The 17813-nt window shown below is 44.1% G+C and overlaps 2 protein-coding genes across 2 annotated transcripts; both read left to right on the top strand.

The window, feature by feature from the left end:
* Nucleotides 1-887: 887 nt before the first annotated feature.
* On the top strand, nt 888-4778 carry LOC125704682 (zinc finger and SCAN domain-containing protein 5B-like). The gene is made up of 4 exons (XM_048970606.1): nt 888-1936; nt 2333-2484; nt 2603-2708; nt 3145-4778. Exons 1-4 carry the CDS (start codon nt 1651-1653, stop codon nt 4116-4118), a joined length of 1518 nt encoding a protein of 505 aa, XP_048826563.1. The 5' UTR covers nt 888-1650; the 3' UTR covers nt 4119-4778.
* Nucleotides 4779-6228: 1450 nt separating this feature from the next.
* On the top strand, nt 6229-17737 carry LOC125705200 (uncharacterized). Its single transcript, XM_048971641.1, has 8 exons — nt 6229-7357; nt 7517-7659; nt 7752-7854; nt 8328-9569; nt 11219-11599; nt 12967-13139; nt 13330-13456; nt 14521-17737. Exons 1-8 carry the CDS (start codon nt 7078-7080, stop codon nt 15318-15320), a joined length of 3249 nt encoding a protein of 1082 aa, XP_048827598.1. The 5' UTR covers nt 6229-7077; the 3' UTR covers nt 15321-17737.
* Nucleotides 17738-17813: the final 76 nt, after the last annotated feature.

The following is a 17813-nucleotide window of genomic DNA, read 5'->3' as shown; positions in this document are numbered from 1 at the left end:
GAAGAAAAAGATGCGTAAGAGACTGCTTTACTTGGCAACTCTGCAGAGTTATGGAATGATTAAATGCGGGTGATGCATGTAATATATGAATATAAACGTCCTGTTGCATCTATGTGCCAAATCATGGCTGCTGCCTGGGGATGAGGCAGCCAACAGTGAGAAGAAGTACGGGGCGTCGTCTGATGGCAGCAAGCAGAAATGGTCACCAGCATCACCTCCTGGAACACCATGGTGGAATGTGCCGGAGGAGTTTCTCCTCAGAAAGCACTACCTGTTCTGGCCTGTGTTTGCATCACATCTACACTGCCTGTCCAGTCTAGCATACTGTTTAAATGTACTACTTCAGCATTCTCTCCCTGGACAGTGGCTAGTGTTGGAGGATCCCAAGTCGGTTGGTTCCTCCCCATCATTAGACAAAGACCTCTAGCTACCTGTAGTCTGTTTGTACCCTGTATGTATTCTTCATGTAGTCTGTATGTATTATTCCTGTAGTCAGTATATATTATTGCACCAGTGTACGGCAACATAGATTATTATTGGCCATTATAGTAAAAAGTGTATTGCACATTACCATCATAATTTATTGTACATATCTAGTGAGAGATTGAAGCGATTCAGTTGGTCCACTTGTATTCAGTGGGTCATCCTCTTCCTCTCTTGCCTTAATTTTTTTTCTGAAGGCATCTAATCCGTCTGCGTTTCACCGACTGCTCTCTTCAGCTGGCCTGGAAATGGCTCAATATATCGCTACTGAATCTAATGTCGTACCACATATAATATCGGTGCCGTCGCTCCGTAGAGATTACGTGAATGACAGCGTGAGATGACCTCGTTCGTGTGTTTTACAAACGCTTTGTAGTTCATGGACCTATTAGGCTTCCGTAGTATTTTCATTGCCGTGTCTAAGGATCTTTGGATGACCGTACTGATAATGTGTAGGATATATTAACGCCTTTATTCAAAATGTATATAATTGAATAACTAGCTGAACAGTAACGTTATCATTGTTTTCCTGCTGATGCGCTCGCTTCATTGCACCAAACGGCTAAGTTCCTAATAGTAGAGGTTATTATATTCGCCTCAGCTACTGTGAAGTGATTTTTTTTTCCAGTTAATGCTGTAAGTCAATAAAAAATAGCAGGTATGATACCTATTGCCTTTTGTCTTAGCTTTCAGTCGTACGAGATGGCTAAATGGAAACCTAATTTTCACTTGGTGATTCACTAAAACGTTTTCTTGTATTCCAAAAGGGACAGTTTACTTCAGGAAACTGTCCATTGCAAGTAACATTTACCCCCAGGATATTCAGCCTATGGAGATGATTGGGGCTTTTCCGTGAAGAGAAGTTAAACGAGCGGTGTATCACCAACTGATGCTTGTTGAATGTTTTTTAATGCGCTAAATATGATTTTCAGTGTTGGACATGATGTGCAGTTAGCTTAAGGAAAGGTCTGCAATACAAAGCAGATTTACTCTCTTGCGTTGCAAAAAATACACCTCGTAATAACTGAACGAGTTATAGGTTGATCGTTTTTCGTGGATTGTTCGTCGGGAATATATTTAATATAGAGTGATCGGTTGTATTTTGAGGGTGGTAGTCAGTACACGCTTCGGGCCTTGGTACCTCGCACCCTGAAACAGCAGCGCAGGATGTCGGAGGCGATTCTGACTTTCCAGTCTCAGCTGTCGGACATTATGGAGACGGTCCTGAAGACGGCTGTGCATGAGATCACCTGCCTGGTGGAGGACAGCTTTCAGGGGGAGGTAGTGCGGAGCAGGAAGGAGGTGGAGAGCCTGAGACAGAGGCTGCAGTGGTCCGAGAGGAGATGGAGGGATCGAGAGCGAGAGAGAGGAGGAAAGAGCAAGTGCACGGAATGCGGCAGGACGCCGGATCCCAGTGCAGAAATAAAAAGAAAATCAGCCGGTACTAAAAACGGTGAGTTCTGGAGACGGGTGACATTCGGTTGATAAATGATGCAATGCGACGAGAATTGTAATACGGCATGTTTTAATGCAGTACTGATCAAAACGGTGTGTATGGCTTTAAGATAAATAATTAATTACCTGGTGTCAAATTTATATCAAGATATTAATTAATTACATGTAGATCACGTGTTTAAGGCTCTGTTACTTTCAGAAAATCTCTGCTTTTTATTCTGTGATGCAGCTGCTACTAAATACATTAGGCAGATGAGATGGGATAACTTTTCTGTGCTTCAAATACATTTTTAAAAACGTAAGAAAAGAAGTACCACGTAATGCTTACATTATATCCCTCCAGTGGATCAGTCCTACTGATAGAGCTTTAAAGATGTAACCGTTTTTACCATAGGGTCTGAGGAGGGACGCGGTATCAAAAAGGAGAAGACAACAAGGAACCGTGGCAGCTGTCTTTGGGAAGCCTTGGCTACAGCCCCCTCTAGTGTTCCAGATGAAAAGGACAGCCCCGGATCCATCAGCTTTGGAGAAACGGCAAGAGCGACGGTGAATGATAATTATTATAATATTCTATTAATCTTTCTATCACATCCTAGTACAGTCCAAGTATACAGATGACATTTGTTTAATTGGTTTATCCAATTCCCTCATTTTAAAACCATAGTTTCCGGATTCGGAAGGTAGTGGGAGTGATTCGATCCCTGAAAAGGCAGACCTCCCCGGATCTCAAAGCATCAGCTGTGTTCGCAGGAGGCGACGGCGTCTGCTGCGTGAGTATTTTTCTCATGGTTAGTCTTGCGTTCAGTCTTGTATTCTCCCAGCCTTTGCAGTGCCGGTCCTTAACAAGACGTCCGAGAAGTAGGACAGCGGGTAGCTTAGTGAAGGGGGGGCACTGAGGCTACTGGTACTGGACTCGGGAGGGGTCCTGCAGCTATATAAGCAGATGTAAGCAGATGTATCAGGGGGGAAGTTACCCTTGTAGATCCCAGTGTTACAATTTTTCATTGTACTTTATATAAGGAAAAGCAGTTAATCCAAGGCTAATTAAAAAGGCTCAAAATAATTCATTAGAAACCATGAAGGATGAAGTGAATCTGGTTCTGTTAACTGGGCGTCGCTCTACCAAAAGCGCTTTTTAGTTATATAGGGAATTCGGCTCAGGGCAACGTGGTTATTAACATGTTTTGTGGCCTCTCCCCCTAACAGTTACTGTAAATTTTAGCGGTCACCCTGATCCTGAGAATGAACTGTCCCCAGATGAGGGATGTACAAAGGAGCTGGTTAGTGAATATACGATAAAGCAAAATGTAGAGGAACTCGATGAGGCAGCCCTCGAAGGAGGATGCGTGTACAGTGGGAGAAGCATGAATGGTCTGAATCCTGAGTACCAGAAGGTCACAGTGGACCACGACTTGGTGATCGGTGAACCTAATGTCTCCTGCATTTCACACGAAGACCCAGAACTTAGGTCAGGGCTGATTAATATGCAAGCAGAAGTTCACCAAGACACCAGGAAGAGTGAGGGAATACAAATAGAAGATGTGGTCAGTCTGTCTAGCCCACACAACGTCGTCAACCACATAAGGAGGAAGAACTTGAAGACCGAGAGTCTGTCAGTAGATGGGTGGGAGAGTATGGCACAGACAAATTCAGATATTCAACATGGTGATCAAGGAAGCTTCACCACAACCGGGAATATGAGAATATCTCATGACGGAGGCAATGGAGATAATCAGAATGTCTGTATATACTGTGGAAAGAGTTTCGCTTACGTGAGTCGCCTTAAGATACATTTGCTAAAACATACCGGTGAAAAGCCATTCAGTTGTGTTCAGTGTGGAAAGAGGTTTACTGTTGCAAGAAATTTGGAGAGACACCAGAAGATTCACTGGGGTGATGCAAGTTTTATTTGCGCCCAGTGTGGGAAGAGCTTCAGAAGAGCTGACCACCTCAAGGTCCATCAACGAGTTCACACGGGAGAGAGACCCTACTGTTGCACTCACTGCAACAAGTGTTTCCGCTTCTCTGGTGACTTAAACACACACAAAAGGGTCCACACCGGAGAAAAGCCGTACTGCTGTACGCTGTGTGGAAACAGGTTCAGTCAGCTAAGACAGCTAAAATCGCACATGCGGGTTCATAAGGCAAATTTGGGCAGAATCAGTCATTTGACACAGTAGTTAAATCTCCTGAAGGACTTCTTCAGAACCCTTTTATGATGTTTCTATGTGTTACCTCCATTTTAAGAAGAATATCCTGTAATACTTTACATTAACTGCCACCTTTATAACGCTTTTATATTGCATTCGTAAAACGTTAAGTACACCCTCATAATGTATTCATTAAGTATTCAGAAATCATTCATAAACATCATGCATTTATACCTTAAGGGATGTTAGGATGTTAACAGATGTAATATACATTAATAACAAACATTATATAATACTAACAAACATTATTGTTGTATAATCATGTGATATTTGTTATTAATGTATATTAAAGCTGTTAAGGGATGTTAGGATGTTAAGGTGTACTTGCATGCTGCTTATGAATGTTCTATGAATGCATTATGAAGGTGCACCGAATGTTCTATGAATGCATTATGAAGTGTTACCGAATGTTCTATGAATGCATTATGAAGTGTTACCGAATACCCTTTTAGAAGTATGAATCGTTTTTTCCATTAGGTCTGAGATAGGAAAATAAGCCAGATCTGATAATTCTTTGCCCAAATTTTTGAATATGCCACATATCCATATCCAGAAATGATTTTCAGGGTGGGTTCAAAATCATTCTGTCTGGTTATATGTCTGGTTGGGAGCAAAAATATTTCGGGGGGGGGGGGGGGGGGTTTCAAACTTATTTTCCTTGTTATCTGCCTATGTGTCTGGGGGGGGGGATGTCAAATTTTTATCAGTAATTTTACTGTGTGACTGTGCCTGATACAGCAGTTTTATGACATTTTCTTTCTTCACTTCTTTTTTGAAATACGAAGGACACCGTTACAGTAAATGTTAACAGGAAATGGCTGTCATGCATGTGGCAACAGGGTAACATCAGTCGTTTTCATGTTAATTATAAGCAGTAGGTTCACATTAGTTGTTTGTATCAGGTGCGTTAGGAGGGTGACGAGGAGAGCTAAATGACCAGGTTTATTCATGTTAATTGGTTATAATCCCTGTGTATTGGTATGGACAGTAACTCTAGAAACCCAAAACTGATACGAGTCCCAAGACCTGTAATCTCGCAATGTTTCAGTTCTCGGTCCGCCTGTAAAACATCACCCCCAAAGTTGTTCTTTGTTCCAACTAAGGATTTTGTGCTTATGTATGTTTTGGATTGTCCTCAGTTCTACCCTTGCCCTGTCTGTATAATAAACATATTCTTGCTGTCCAGTCATATGTTCTTGTTTGTTGTACTTAGCTGAAACCACATGACAGTCACGACGAATATACGAGTAAGGATATTAGTGTTTGATGATGATGTTGCTGTTTTCCACTTGATAAAGACTGTATGAAATAGATGCTTTTCTGTTCTTCGATTAATTTGACTATGTATCTACTAATAACTTATTTTCGTAATCATAGAAACAGGTTTCTTTTTCTGAATTGATATGAGATGCATACCGCCGTTCTATTTTGGCTATCAGCTGTATACCTCGCCCAAAACAATGCTAATATTAGCAATTTAATTCGTGTTTCTTGGATTTTAATTTTTTTTGTGAACTTTTGTGTGTGTTGTGCTGTATGTAGGTTTATACTCCTGTACTGGGAAATACGAAGCAAGCACGTGGTGCTCATTTGAACAGTCTACGAAGAATAAATGAATTATATGTATGTTTCTTTGGTATTGACCATTTTATTGCATAACTAATGCACTGACATCTATATATACACTGGAATGGAATGGAATTATAACGCTTAAAATTAGTTGCTAAACTAAAGTTTCCTTTATTTCCAGAAACAAAACACTTCGCGTCCATAAAGTTTCCTTTCATAAATAACATAAATATTATGAAACAGGGGAGGATTCGTGCCACGAAGTTCTTTGACGGGGTTAATATTTGTTGTTTCAAACCCTTGCACAAATTTATTTTAGTCTAGCATATAGTCTGGATATATAGTGTGGAGGAAAAAAACATGCGTGGAACCTGGAAGGACCATCGCTAATTTTGCATTTAAATATTATGCGTCGCATTAAAGCCCCATAAACTATACCTTCGCATTTTTCGTCCGTCTTTTTTGGACCTGCGCGTTTTCCGTACAGCGTAGTTTGGCGTTTCGGCACATATAGTCATTATGGTATTTTATTGATAGGGAAGCGGATCGTGAGCAGGGAGTAAAATAACTTTATCTTGATAAAAGATACCTTAGCGCGTTTGCACATCTGCCGAGTGGAATTTCTTCATTACATTTATTATATTACCGGCAAAAGGAGATTTTTAGAAGATCAAGCTGCAGTACTAAACCTTACTTGTACGTAGCACTTTTACACTCTGACCCTGACAGCCGCCAATGAATCTCATAGTAATATTAGCTAACTAGCTGCACATTTTATATTGAGCATTAATATCTGCAATTAGAGTGAGCTATCCCAATACAGTGCGAGTCAGATCGATACGAAACAGTTATTTCGCATAGCTCTAATTATAAATAAGGGATTAAATCTATAGAACAGTTGCTGCTCGTTTGGAAGTCTCAGTGCTTTTCGTGAGGGGGTGTAAATAACCTAGACCGATAGCACTAGATCTATAACCGCTTAGTTTACATGGTAATATATTACTAACTTTAAAGCGTCCAGCAGTATTTTGCCAGGACTGTATTATTAGTATAGTAATCATTAATATTGCGTTAGTGTAGTTTTATATGTAAAAGTAGTTGATCGTTGTTTTTGGGTAGTTAGAAAAGTATATGATTAATGACAGTATGCTACTTACTACAAGGTGTCTACTAATCATATTTTTTCGTAATTACTTTTTTTTCTCTTAGTCACGTTCTTGCAAAAAGGAGCATACCTGACCCAAATCTATGTGAAGTTTACGGCTATAAGGCTTATTATCGCCGACCTAGGAGTGAACCTGGGTCTTAACTGTTGGACAGCAACAATAAACCGTGGACCACAGATTAGGACAGTGGCAGAATGTCGGAGTACATACTCCACTTTCAATCTCAGCTGACGGGCATCATGGAGACCGTCCTTAAAGGGGCCATCCATGATATCACTAAACTGGTTGAGGATAGCTTCCTGGAGGAGCTGTTGCAGAGTAGGCTAGAGGTGAAGGCTCTGATGGAGAGGCTGCAGACCTCCGAGAAGAAGTGGAGAGAGCGAGAGGAGCTTTTGATGCTGAAGCACGCGGATTACAGCAAAGCTGACGTTTTCAGAAAGAAAGCAGTTCCCAAAGTCGCGGAAACACAGTCTGGTGAGTGCAGATTAGCATGCTTGCAACTGCTGTCTAGTTGACGTTCACAGAAGCTGTCCTTATTTTTTTGAGACCCCTCAATGGATCCAAACTCTCCGTTTGACTCACTCGTGCTGCTGTGAAAATTCTGATGGTTTGGTTGTTGGTCTTTTTCTCAAGATGTTGAGGAGTGGTTTGACGTAAAAGACGGAAAGGTAAACCACAGCGTCTGCCCTTGGGGTGCCCTGGATACAGCATCTGCTGTCACGGCAGAAGTAACCGCATGCAGACCAGCCAGGTGCCTGGATGTGGCCCCGCAAACTGTAAGTGGCATCTATACATCAGTTATAAATTCAGATCCATCATAAAGCTGTTTATGTGGGACCTTTAGCCTTGTTCTTTTCTTGCGTTACAGCCCACACATATGGATGCAGATGGTTTTGAGTTCACTTGCAAAAATGAGCATGACAAAGATACTAGTTGTGCGAACCAAGAAGGTTACAAGGCATGTTTGGATGGTAAGTGCTGTGAGTATTGTTTTACATTCTTTTGATATGAATAAGGTAGTTTGGAGGTAGTTAATGATCAAGCGAGTCCATAAAAGGTGGACCAGAACACGAAAGGGTTAGCCGAGCTTAATGAGTTTAAATGCTGCTTGACTTTGTTATTCATAGCATTTCTCATATTCTCTCTGCCGCTGAATCTTTTTTTCTAAATATTTTGTACCCATATTTTTTTTATACAATTGTGTTTTATTTCATTACTTATTTGTATTTCTATTTTAGATTGTGTTTTTATTTAATTTTATTCTTTATTTTTTACTTCGTTTAATTTTATATTTTCGCTGTCTTTGTGAAACACTTTATTTTATTTGTATAGCACCTTTCATACAATGGAATGTGACCTAATTATTATCATTATTGTTGTTATTATTCAGTTATGATTAACTATTTAAATTTAAAGCTGTAATCCTCTCGTTTTTCTCCACCAGGAGATGATCCCGCGTATTTGACCTGCTTGTACAGTAGCTCCAGGGAATCGGCCTGCACAGGAGTAGTGGACCAGAATCTCTGTGCTGACGCAGAGCTCTCCCCTGTGCAAGGCACCACTGACAGTCAGAGACACAGGAGGACTCCAGCTGAAGCACAGGGGGCGGAGCCTGGCTTGGAGGCAGCCAACGAGAAAGACCCTCAGAGGTTCGATCCAGCGGAAAACGACAATGAACAGGGCGCAGGAAGGATCGGCTGCCAGGGCTTTGATTTTGTCGCGCGAGAAACCCTCAGTCGGCAGCATGCCGCGTTTGCCCAGGGAGACCTGAGCGTAGCGACCGAAAGGCCAGGTTTACCTGCACTCGCAGAACAGGACTCGGAGTCTCAGTCAGCCCTGGAGCATGCTAGTCAGCGTCTCTCCTCATTAAGAGCTCCCGCCGAGAAACCGGACAGTGCCGATTCGGTTACTGTTAAAGACGAAGTTGAAATACAGTCCGTGTGGAGTGAAGAGGCCAGAATAGCGGCGGCAGGACACTCGCAACACGACCAGAACAGAGAAATCGGACAAAAGCTGCTGCAGATTCGCTTCCCCTGCGTAGCGCCCGTGGGGAATGCGACATGGCTTCAGAAACTGTGCTCGGTAAAGGCCAAAAACGCAGCTGCGGCGCATGCCGAGCTTCAGGACAGGGTGGAAAACCCCCAGACGGTCGATAGTGGGAGAAGCATGCCGGTAAACTCTGACTCCTCAAAAGACGTAGAGGGTATCCCGTGCGATACAGGGTTCCCAGGAAACACTGGTGTCCCCCAGCCCTCTTCAGCTGAAGAAAAATCATTCAGCTGTTTGCACTGTGGAAAGAGTTTCACTTTGCTAAGAAACCTCAAAGATCACCAGCGGTACCACACCGGGAAGAAGTCCTACACTTGCACGCAGTGTGGGAAGGGTTTTGTTTATATGTGCCACCTGAAAGTGCATCTGCAGAGCCATACGGGAGAGAGGCCGTTCAGCTGCACGCAGTGTGGGAAGAGCTTCACGTACCTGTGCAATTTAAAGTCGCACCAGATATATCACACAGGAGAGAAACCCTTCAGCTGCTCTCAATGCGGCAAGAGCTTCAGTCAGCTGAGTCATCTGAAGAAGCACAGGTTGATCCACTCTGGCGACCGGCCACACAGCTGCAAAGACTGCGGAAAACGCTTCTCGTCAAATGGCGAATTGCGAAGACATCAGCAAATTCATGCCCGATAGACTGCGTCTTACTGGTTCCTAGAGTCTTCCTAAAAGGTTAAACGTACATTTTTCTTATTGTAGACACCTGCTGTTATAGTTTAACTTAATCAAATGAAAACAAATGTACTTAAAGCCCTTTTTTAAAAAGAAAAACAAACAAACAAACTTTGTTTTATTATTAACGTCAGGGTTTTGGAACATGTAGTTTTAGCGTTAAGCCTTTGTAAGTTTGTTCTGACCCAAAAAAATAAATGGGGAAACTGGAATGTAACAAAATATCTATGACCTGCATTTGCACTGATGTTCGACACGATCTTCCCCCAACAAACGTGCGCTATTTAATCCCCTTTGTTCCCATCCATTGTCACAAATTGCTATAGCTTTTTTTATAGGAGACATATTTTGCAAATTACTTTTGTTCGTTTAGCAGAGTGAGGCAAATAACACATAAACAAATTTATGGCAAGAATGTCCTTCAGAGGTACCAAAAAAATCGGTGCATTGATTTGTACATAGCGCATCACTTGTGTGGAATCCACAGTGTAAAGCAATATGAGGGTTTTCTACTTAGCGATTATAATACCGTGGCGTCATGGTGGTGCAGTGGTTAGCACTGTCGCCTCACACCTCTGGGACCCGGGTTCGAGTCTCCGCCTGGGTCACGTGTGTGGAGTTTGCATGTTCTCCCCATGTTGTCATTGGGTTTCCTCCGGATACTCTGGTTTCCCGTCCAAAGCCATGCTAAGACTAATGGGAGTTACTAAATTGCACGTGTGAGTGAGTGTGCCCTGCAATGGGCTGCCCTCCCCCCCATCCTAGGTTGAGACCCCCCTGCTTATAGCCAGAAATATTTTAAAAAGCTGCCTTATCTCCAACTCTGACCTAATCATCTTTGGAAATTGTGAAAAGGGGAAAATGGTTAAGACTGTATTCTTCACCAAGGCTGTGTCTGATATGTGACAGTCTAACTGTTACAATATTCTCCACTAACCTAAATTACAGGTAGAGACTATATTTTACCATTAACATTAATGCTCAAACTTTTTTCATTTCCTCCAAAGAAGGGAAGTTCCACAGCTTCTTTTAAATACACTACCGAACAAGGATGCCGTGAATGCAGTACATCCATGCCACAGTGAGGCTGAATGAAGTATCTCTGGGTTTTAGCACTGTGTATAAACTGCAGTTATGATTAATATCCCTTTCAGCCTGTTATTAAAATATCATACACCTGGCATTGTGGGCAACCAATGTTGGTCAGCTGGATGGAGTGAGATTTTTAATTCGAGACAAGTCTGCACGCTCGTTTACATGTATGTAACGGTTTTATTACCTTGTAAATATTCTGTAGGGTTTGCAAACTGCCCCAGTGCTTTTGTAGCTAATTTTAGGTTCATAATGAATTAATATAGATTTGTTGTAAGATTTCTTGCGTATGCGTGTGTCACAGCATTATTCCCTCCTCCAAGGCAGTAGGGGGCGATATACGCTCCTCTAATTGAGTCTGGAAAATAAACTGACCGGCGAAGAAGAGCAAGTAGAAGAGACTCTTTTCATACGCTGATGTTGGGTTGTAAATATTGTTTGATACTGGCAGTTGTGATCACACCTCCGGATATGCTGGAAGCTTCAGATACTTGATTCTCACCTTTTGCATGCGCTGAGTTTTTACTCCTAAAACCAGGAAATATGCAGTATTAGTCGGTGTATTTTTTTTAGATAGTTGTGCCCTGCCCGCATCTCCTTGGGTCTCCAGCATGTCGGACTCCGTGCTGAACAGGACCTTCAGCAGCCGCATATCGGCGGTGATGGAGGCGCTGCTGGGAGCCGCGTCGCTGGAGATAACGCGCATCTTCGACAGCAGCGTCTCCGAGCTCCGGCTGGAAATCGTCCGGAGTCGCACCGAAGTGGAGACCCTGAAACGCCGGCTGGAGGCGTCCGAGAAGCAGGCGCAGGATAGGAGGACCAACCGGGCTCCGGACACCAGCGGTCCGGTTCGGTTTTCTAATGCGGACCCAGAGACATCGGTGCCGGAACAGGGAAGCGGTGCGTAACGCCGATGTTAGAAAGTGCTTTTAGCAAATGATGCATAGGAATTGACAAAATCATGGATGCGACTAGTTCGACTATGACACCCGCCGAAATGTCCACCATTACCCTGACACAAGGGGTTACACAGGTTCCTTCACTAAGAAGGGCAGAGTCGTGTCTCCAGGTACAAGATATCATTTATTAATGCAGAGTGATTTTATACAGGAAGACGGTTGTATAAAACAAGAAACTTGGCCCATCTCACCTTAATCCAGACACAAGGGGAAAAAAACGGGTAACAACCCGGTTCTGACCAGCAGGGAGGTGTGCTCAGTAAGAGGCCATGCATGTGCTCCATGTGCACGCACACACCCACCCCCCTAAAAAAACAACAGTTTCTTTAGTGGACACTTGGGACACTGCACTACAATTCAATGGTATCTGACCACCCTACGAGCGAAGATAAAACTGATAACAATAAAACAACCAAAAAGGGAAAAGAAAGGCAAACATGGAAGTAAAAATGTGCAGCCCGTCTTCATTTAAAACAGATTAAATGTTACTCATACGACAGCAGCAAAACAAATAGTCAAGCAGCAGCTCAAAACGAATAAACCACAAACACGGAGCCGCAACTAACCTGCCGCCGTAGCACACAACAACAACAACAAATTAATTTTTGTATAGCGCATTATCACAACATTACATCGTCTCAAAGCGCTTTACAGCATCCGCACCCAAAGCCCCCAGTGAGTAAGCCATAGGCGACAGTGGCAAGGAAAAACTCCCAAGAAGGAAGAAACCTTGGGAGGGACCAGACTCAAAGGGGGAGCCCGTCCTCCAGGGGCCGGCAGAGGAAGCCCTAATCCTAACCAGACTCAAAGGGGGAGCCCATCCTCCAGGGGGCGGCAGAGGAAGCCCTAATCCTAACCAGATCCAAAGGGGGAGCCCATCCTCCAGGGGGCAGCAGAGGAAGCCCTAACCCTAACCAGACCCAAAGGGGGAGCCCATCCTCCAGGGGGCGGCAGAGGAAGCCCTAATCCTAACCAGACCCAAAGGGGGAGCCCGTCCTCCAGGGGCCGGCAGAGGAAGCCCTAATCCTAACCAGACTCAAAGGGGGAGCCCATCCTCCAGGGGGCGGCAGAGGAAGCCCTAATCCTAACCAGATCCAAAGGGGGAGCCCATCCTCCAGGGGGCGGCAGAGGAAGCCCTAATCCTAACCAGACTCACAGACTTTTATGTCAGTGTCCCCCCCCCACCCCCCCACATTCAAAATGCTTCTGACACCTGCATAGCCCTCTGCTACAATCGCATCCTGTTGATCTGATGACCGCTGTGTATGTTTGGCCTGATTTTGTTCCTTGTGTTGTCTCTGTCTGTAGAGATTAAGGGTGGAAGACCCCTAGGAGCTGAAGATGCCCTCGCTCAGTTAGGGGACAGCGTGCAGGATGCCCCCAAACAGCCCCATAGGGTCAAAGATGAGGTGACGATTGGGGTGTCGGGCGTATTCGAGCAAGCTGGTCCTGAGGTGGTCACCATTATCGTCAAAGAGGAGGTCTGTGTTTTCATGGATTGTGAGCGCTTAAAAAAGTTTTCATTATCAGATTATTTTAACCATAAAAGCTACATGCATTTACTTAAATTGCTTAAATTGCTGCATGGGTCTTAATACATTTTGGAAATGAGAATCGTTCAGCTGTGGCTCTGTTGGCCGCGATTTAACGAAGTCCTGCCTTCCTGTGCAGCTGGTGGAACCGGACATGAAACCACAGCTGGTGGAACCGGACATGAAACCACAGCTGGTGGAGATCCGAAGACCAGGGAGGTCCAGTCTAGGGATGCAGGGCTTCAAGCGTCCAGGGCCTGCAGATGGTGAGGGATGCTGAGGTTGAACATGTGGAAGAAGGTTGGAAGGAACCTGACGTCTGAATCCCTTATCTGTAGTATATCAGATATTATGACGGATATAATATGTATTTGAGTCTGGATGTATATATCATGTATTTGCAATTTGCAAGTGAGCTTCAGCCTTATGCTGCATGGAATAGGCTGCAGGCCTGCAGTGGCACACACCAAACATTTGGAAGACGGATTGAGTAATATTAATTTAATTGGGCTGCTCAATGTCAAATCTTGGTTATATCGCGCGTGTGCGATATTCACCTGAGCTTTACGTGAGCATGAATATTTGACTGGACGCTGGCTTTTTGCTGCTTATGCCCACAGTTTGGCAAGCAGAGTAATAGTTTGCCTAAGATGTTAATGAGAGGCGTATTGTGAAGTCCCAGTTACGTTAGTAACCTGTATAAATTCGGTGTTATCCTTACGCTTAGTGAACGTGTCGGACCTTAAACTGCAAAAAGTACCGCCACAACTCTGACACCTGTTCACCTTGTTTATCGACAGCATCTCCTCTTTTGAGATGATGTGGCTGTTGAGCTGCTCCTTTCTTCGCCGCAGTTTCAGTGCTTAACGATTCCATGGTTTACCGAAACAGTAGCAGGTGGCGCACTCCGCTAACTGGATTTAATAAGCATCAGGATATGCCAAATTTATACAGATTACTAAGTTTTGGGTGAAAAAAGTGCGCATCGCATAAATATTTTAGGCGTACTACTTAATCATCTTATCAAACTGGGCATAAGTGAATGTCCATATAGCACCAACAATGGACATCAGGCAACCCTATAATTTAATATAATGTGTGTGGGCATGCTAACTGTTCGCTAAGAAAGCTGTGTAATGAGGTGTCACCCATTCAGGGAATTTCCAAAGGACTTGGTGTTAGTGCTTAATAAGTAGAAGTTATAATAAAGGTGCTATTTCACTGTGCCAGGCAGAGCAGTCTGTCCAGAGTATGTTTGTTTGGGAGTTAAACCCAGGACACGCCGGTTGGTTGTTGGATCAATCCCATGTCACTTTTGTTTACTTCTTAGGTGCTGGACAGGAGAACAGCTGGTTTAGACCTCAGCCTGTCAGGGACCAGACTGCGTCGTCGTGTTTCTCAGCGCCACCGAGGCGGCCTGGTCCTCTCGGGACAGATTACTGCTTGCAGGGATTCAACGGCTTGGGACATGAGAGGAGAACGGTGACCTGTAGCGCGATGGTAGGGGGACAAGAGCCGGGCAGTTTGGTGGGGGAGGGGTCCCAGAACGTCTCCCGGACGCTTCGGACGGTCTGCAGGCAGCCGAGGTGCTCGGCACCGGATGCCCTCCAGCCCCATTCCGTTGCGACCCCAGTCCAGTTTCAGCCCCGCCTACCTCCTGGCCACAGGGTCCCGCGCGCGACCGGATTGGCCGACGGCTCGGAGGTACAGCTGGTACCCTCACAGCAAAAGGCAGAGCCTCAGAGCAAGCGGAAGAGGCGGTCGGTACTCAGCACCACCACAGACAGACCGTACTCGTGCGCCCTCTGCAATAAGGGCTTCATTAGCCCCTCGCACCTGGACATGCACATTCGGGTGCACACGGGCGAGCGGCCCTTCAGCTGTGGCCAGTGTGGCATGAGGTTTGCCCAGAAGGGTAACCTACGGGCTCACCAGCGGCAGGTGCACCAGGGCAAGAGGCCCTTTCCTTGCCCCGAATGTGGCAAGCGATTCACCAAGCGAGGCAACCTGAGGACACACCAGCAGCAGGTGCATCTGGGCAAACGGCCCTACCCCTGCGCCCATTGCAACAAGGCTTATTTTTCCCAGAAGGACTTAAAGATTCACGAGCAGGTCCACTCTGGAGAGTAGGCCAGCACCCCATCTCCTCACTTCCTGTGATGGTGCCGGAAATGCGAGGATGCCGCATTATCAGGTGGTTGAAGATGGGGGGTATTGGGGATGGTGTGTGGCTCAGCGGGTTGGGATGGTCTCATGCTCGCAAGGTTGCAGGTTCAAATCCCTGGGATGGCAGAGTAATTTCAGCCTGAGGACCTGCGCGACACCCTTCCACCCCAATTAGGGGATTCCCCCGTATCTCCTCAGAATGAAAGTGGGGGCCCAAGGTGACATTGGGCCCCCGATTGCGTGACCCTGCCTGCTCCATTGTACGTCGCTTTGGATGAAAGCGTCTATTAGATGTGATGTAAATGTAAAGACCTGTGCGCTGAGCGAAAGGCTGAAATGGGAAAAGCGTTTGACTATTAATTTGTTCTAGTTTCTTTAGCTAAAACCCTACGTTTATTTCCTCTTAGGAATCTAAATAGTACTTTTCTTGAATATAAGAGCTGAATGTGTGTTTGCAGAGCCCCGCCCTGGATATCGGACTGCAGACTAATGGATTTATTTTGCATTACATGCAGACGCTCTGGGTGCAGTTGCCTCACACGTTTGAATGATCGCTCGGCTTCTGAGTGCAGCCAAGGGCATTTATAGACTGAGGAATCTGTAGCATTTCTCTTATAGTCTACATTTTCATTTTGACATTTGAAAATGTATGTGCAGTATCTCACAAAAGTGAGTACACCCCTCACGTTTTTGTAAATATGTTATTATATCTTTTCAAGGGACAACGCATTATTATTATTATTGTGTAGAGCGATAATTCTTTCTTTCAGATCCTCAGAGAATTCTTTGCCATGAGGTGCCATGTTAAACGTCTAGTGAGAAGTATGAGAGTGTGAGAGCGATAACACCAAATTTAACACACCTGCTCCCCAAGGACACCTGAGACCTTGTAACACTAGCGAGTGACATGACAACGGGAAGGGAAAAGGGCTAATTGGGCACAATTTGGGCATTTTCATTTAGGGGTGTACTCACTTTTGTTGCCAGCAGTTCAGACATTAATGGCTGTGTGTTGAGTTATTTTGAGGGGACATCAACTTTACACAATTATACAAGCTGTACACTGATTTACTTTACATTCTATCAGAGTTTCATATCTTTAGCGTTGTCCCTTGAAAAGATATAATAAAATATTTACAAAAATGTGAGGGGTGTACTCACTTTTGTGAGATACTGTATATTTTTCAGAATTTTTTTTTGTAAATCTCAATTTGGGATCCTCCACTAACCAAAGTAAATGGATTGATTTGGTCGTGTCCACACTTTCCATTATGTGGTCTGGTTCCGTTTTCTGTCTTATCTCTGGGTAGCAGAGGTTTGGGGAAGCTGTGGAACGTGTATCTGTAACCAAAGGGATCACATTCACAATGTAGAAGGCAACGTAAATGCGACGAGCGGCGTGACGGTAATTGACGCGTGACCCGCCGGTGCAATTATCCGATCTGACATCGACGGTCAGAAAGCTGGACTTTGGGTGAAAAGCTTGGTGGAGCATCTGTGTAATGATGCACGATCTTTTTAGGGCGACCTTACAGTCACTGTCACCTTATCTGATTGCGTAAGTGTAGAATGGAAGAAACTGATCAAAGAAATCAAGCTGATGTTTTCGTTTGCTGAGGAAGTACATGTTTTTGACGAGTCATTTATGTGGAGTCTGTTCTTCACTGCAGGCGGTCTTTTACTGTCTTCGTATTATTTCACTGTGAGCAAGTGGTGCTGTTACAGTAAACTGCCAGTAGGGGGTGTCGTTAGCATCAGCAGCAGCTGAATTTAATTTTGTCATTCTTTTTACCTGTTATAATTTTCCAAATGCAATATATTTTATGAGTTGAATTTCTTGCAGATTAAAGTGTGAAATTCAGATTCCATTCCAGTCAGATGTGACTAAAAAGTTTTAGTGTTATTTGCCAAAGAACCTTTTGCATGCAAGCATCCATCCATCCATCCATCCATCCATCCGTCCATCCGTCTTCTAACCTCTTATTCTGCTCGGGGGTCATTTCAGACCTTTTGTAAACATGAGTTCCAGAGAAAATTATTTTTTTTAACCTCTGGGTTGAGAGAGCTTTTATTGCCGTATAATGAGGTTCAGTGTGTGGTTCCTAGAATTACAAAAGTAAATATTACCTCAGAAACATTTACACATTTACGCAAAATGCAGAGTTATAAAACGTGGAATGTGCAGGAATGCGTATGCATGTACGTCTGGCCGTATATACAGCAGCAGTATGCTTTCATGCTAAGGTGCAATGGATAGATCATATCTTGTGCTTGGAGTCCAAAAGTACAGTGAGTAATGTACAGTATGAAATGAATATTAACTGTGAGCTAAGTATTTACAGTCCATGATGTAATAAATAATGATTAGTGCTGTGAGTGAATCTTGGGAGATGTAGATTGCTGATGGCTTTTGGATACAAACTGAACCTCATCTGGGTAGTGTGGGCTTTGGTTCTG

Source organism: Brienomyrus brachyistius, chromosome 12 (genome assembly GCF_023856365.1).
Source record: "Brienomyrus brachyistius isolate T26 chromosome 12, BBRACH_0.4, whole genome shotgun sequence".
Classification (NCBI taxonomy): Eukaryota; Metazoa; Chordata; class Actinopteri; order Osteoglossiformes; family Mormyridae; genus Brienomyrus; species Brienomyrus brachyistius.
Note: the sequence above shows the minus strand (reverse complement) of the source record. Positions and strands in the feature narration are given on the sequence as shown.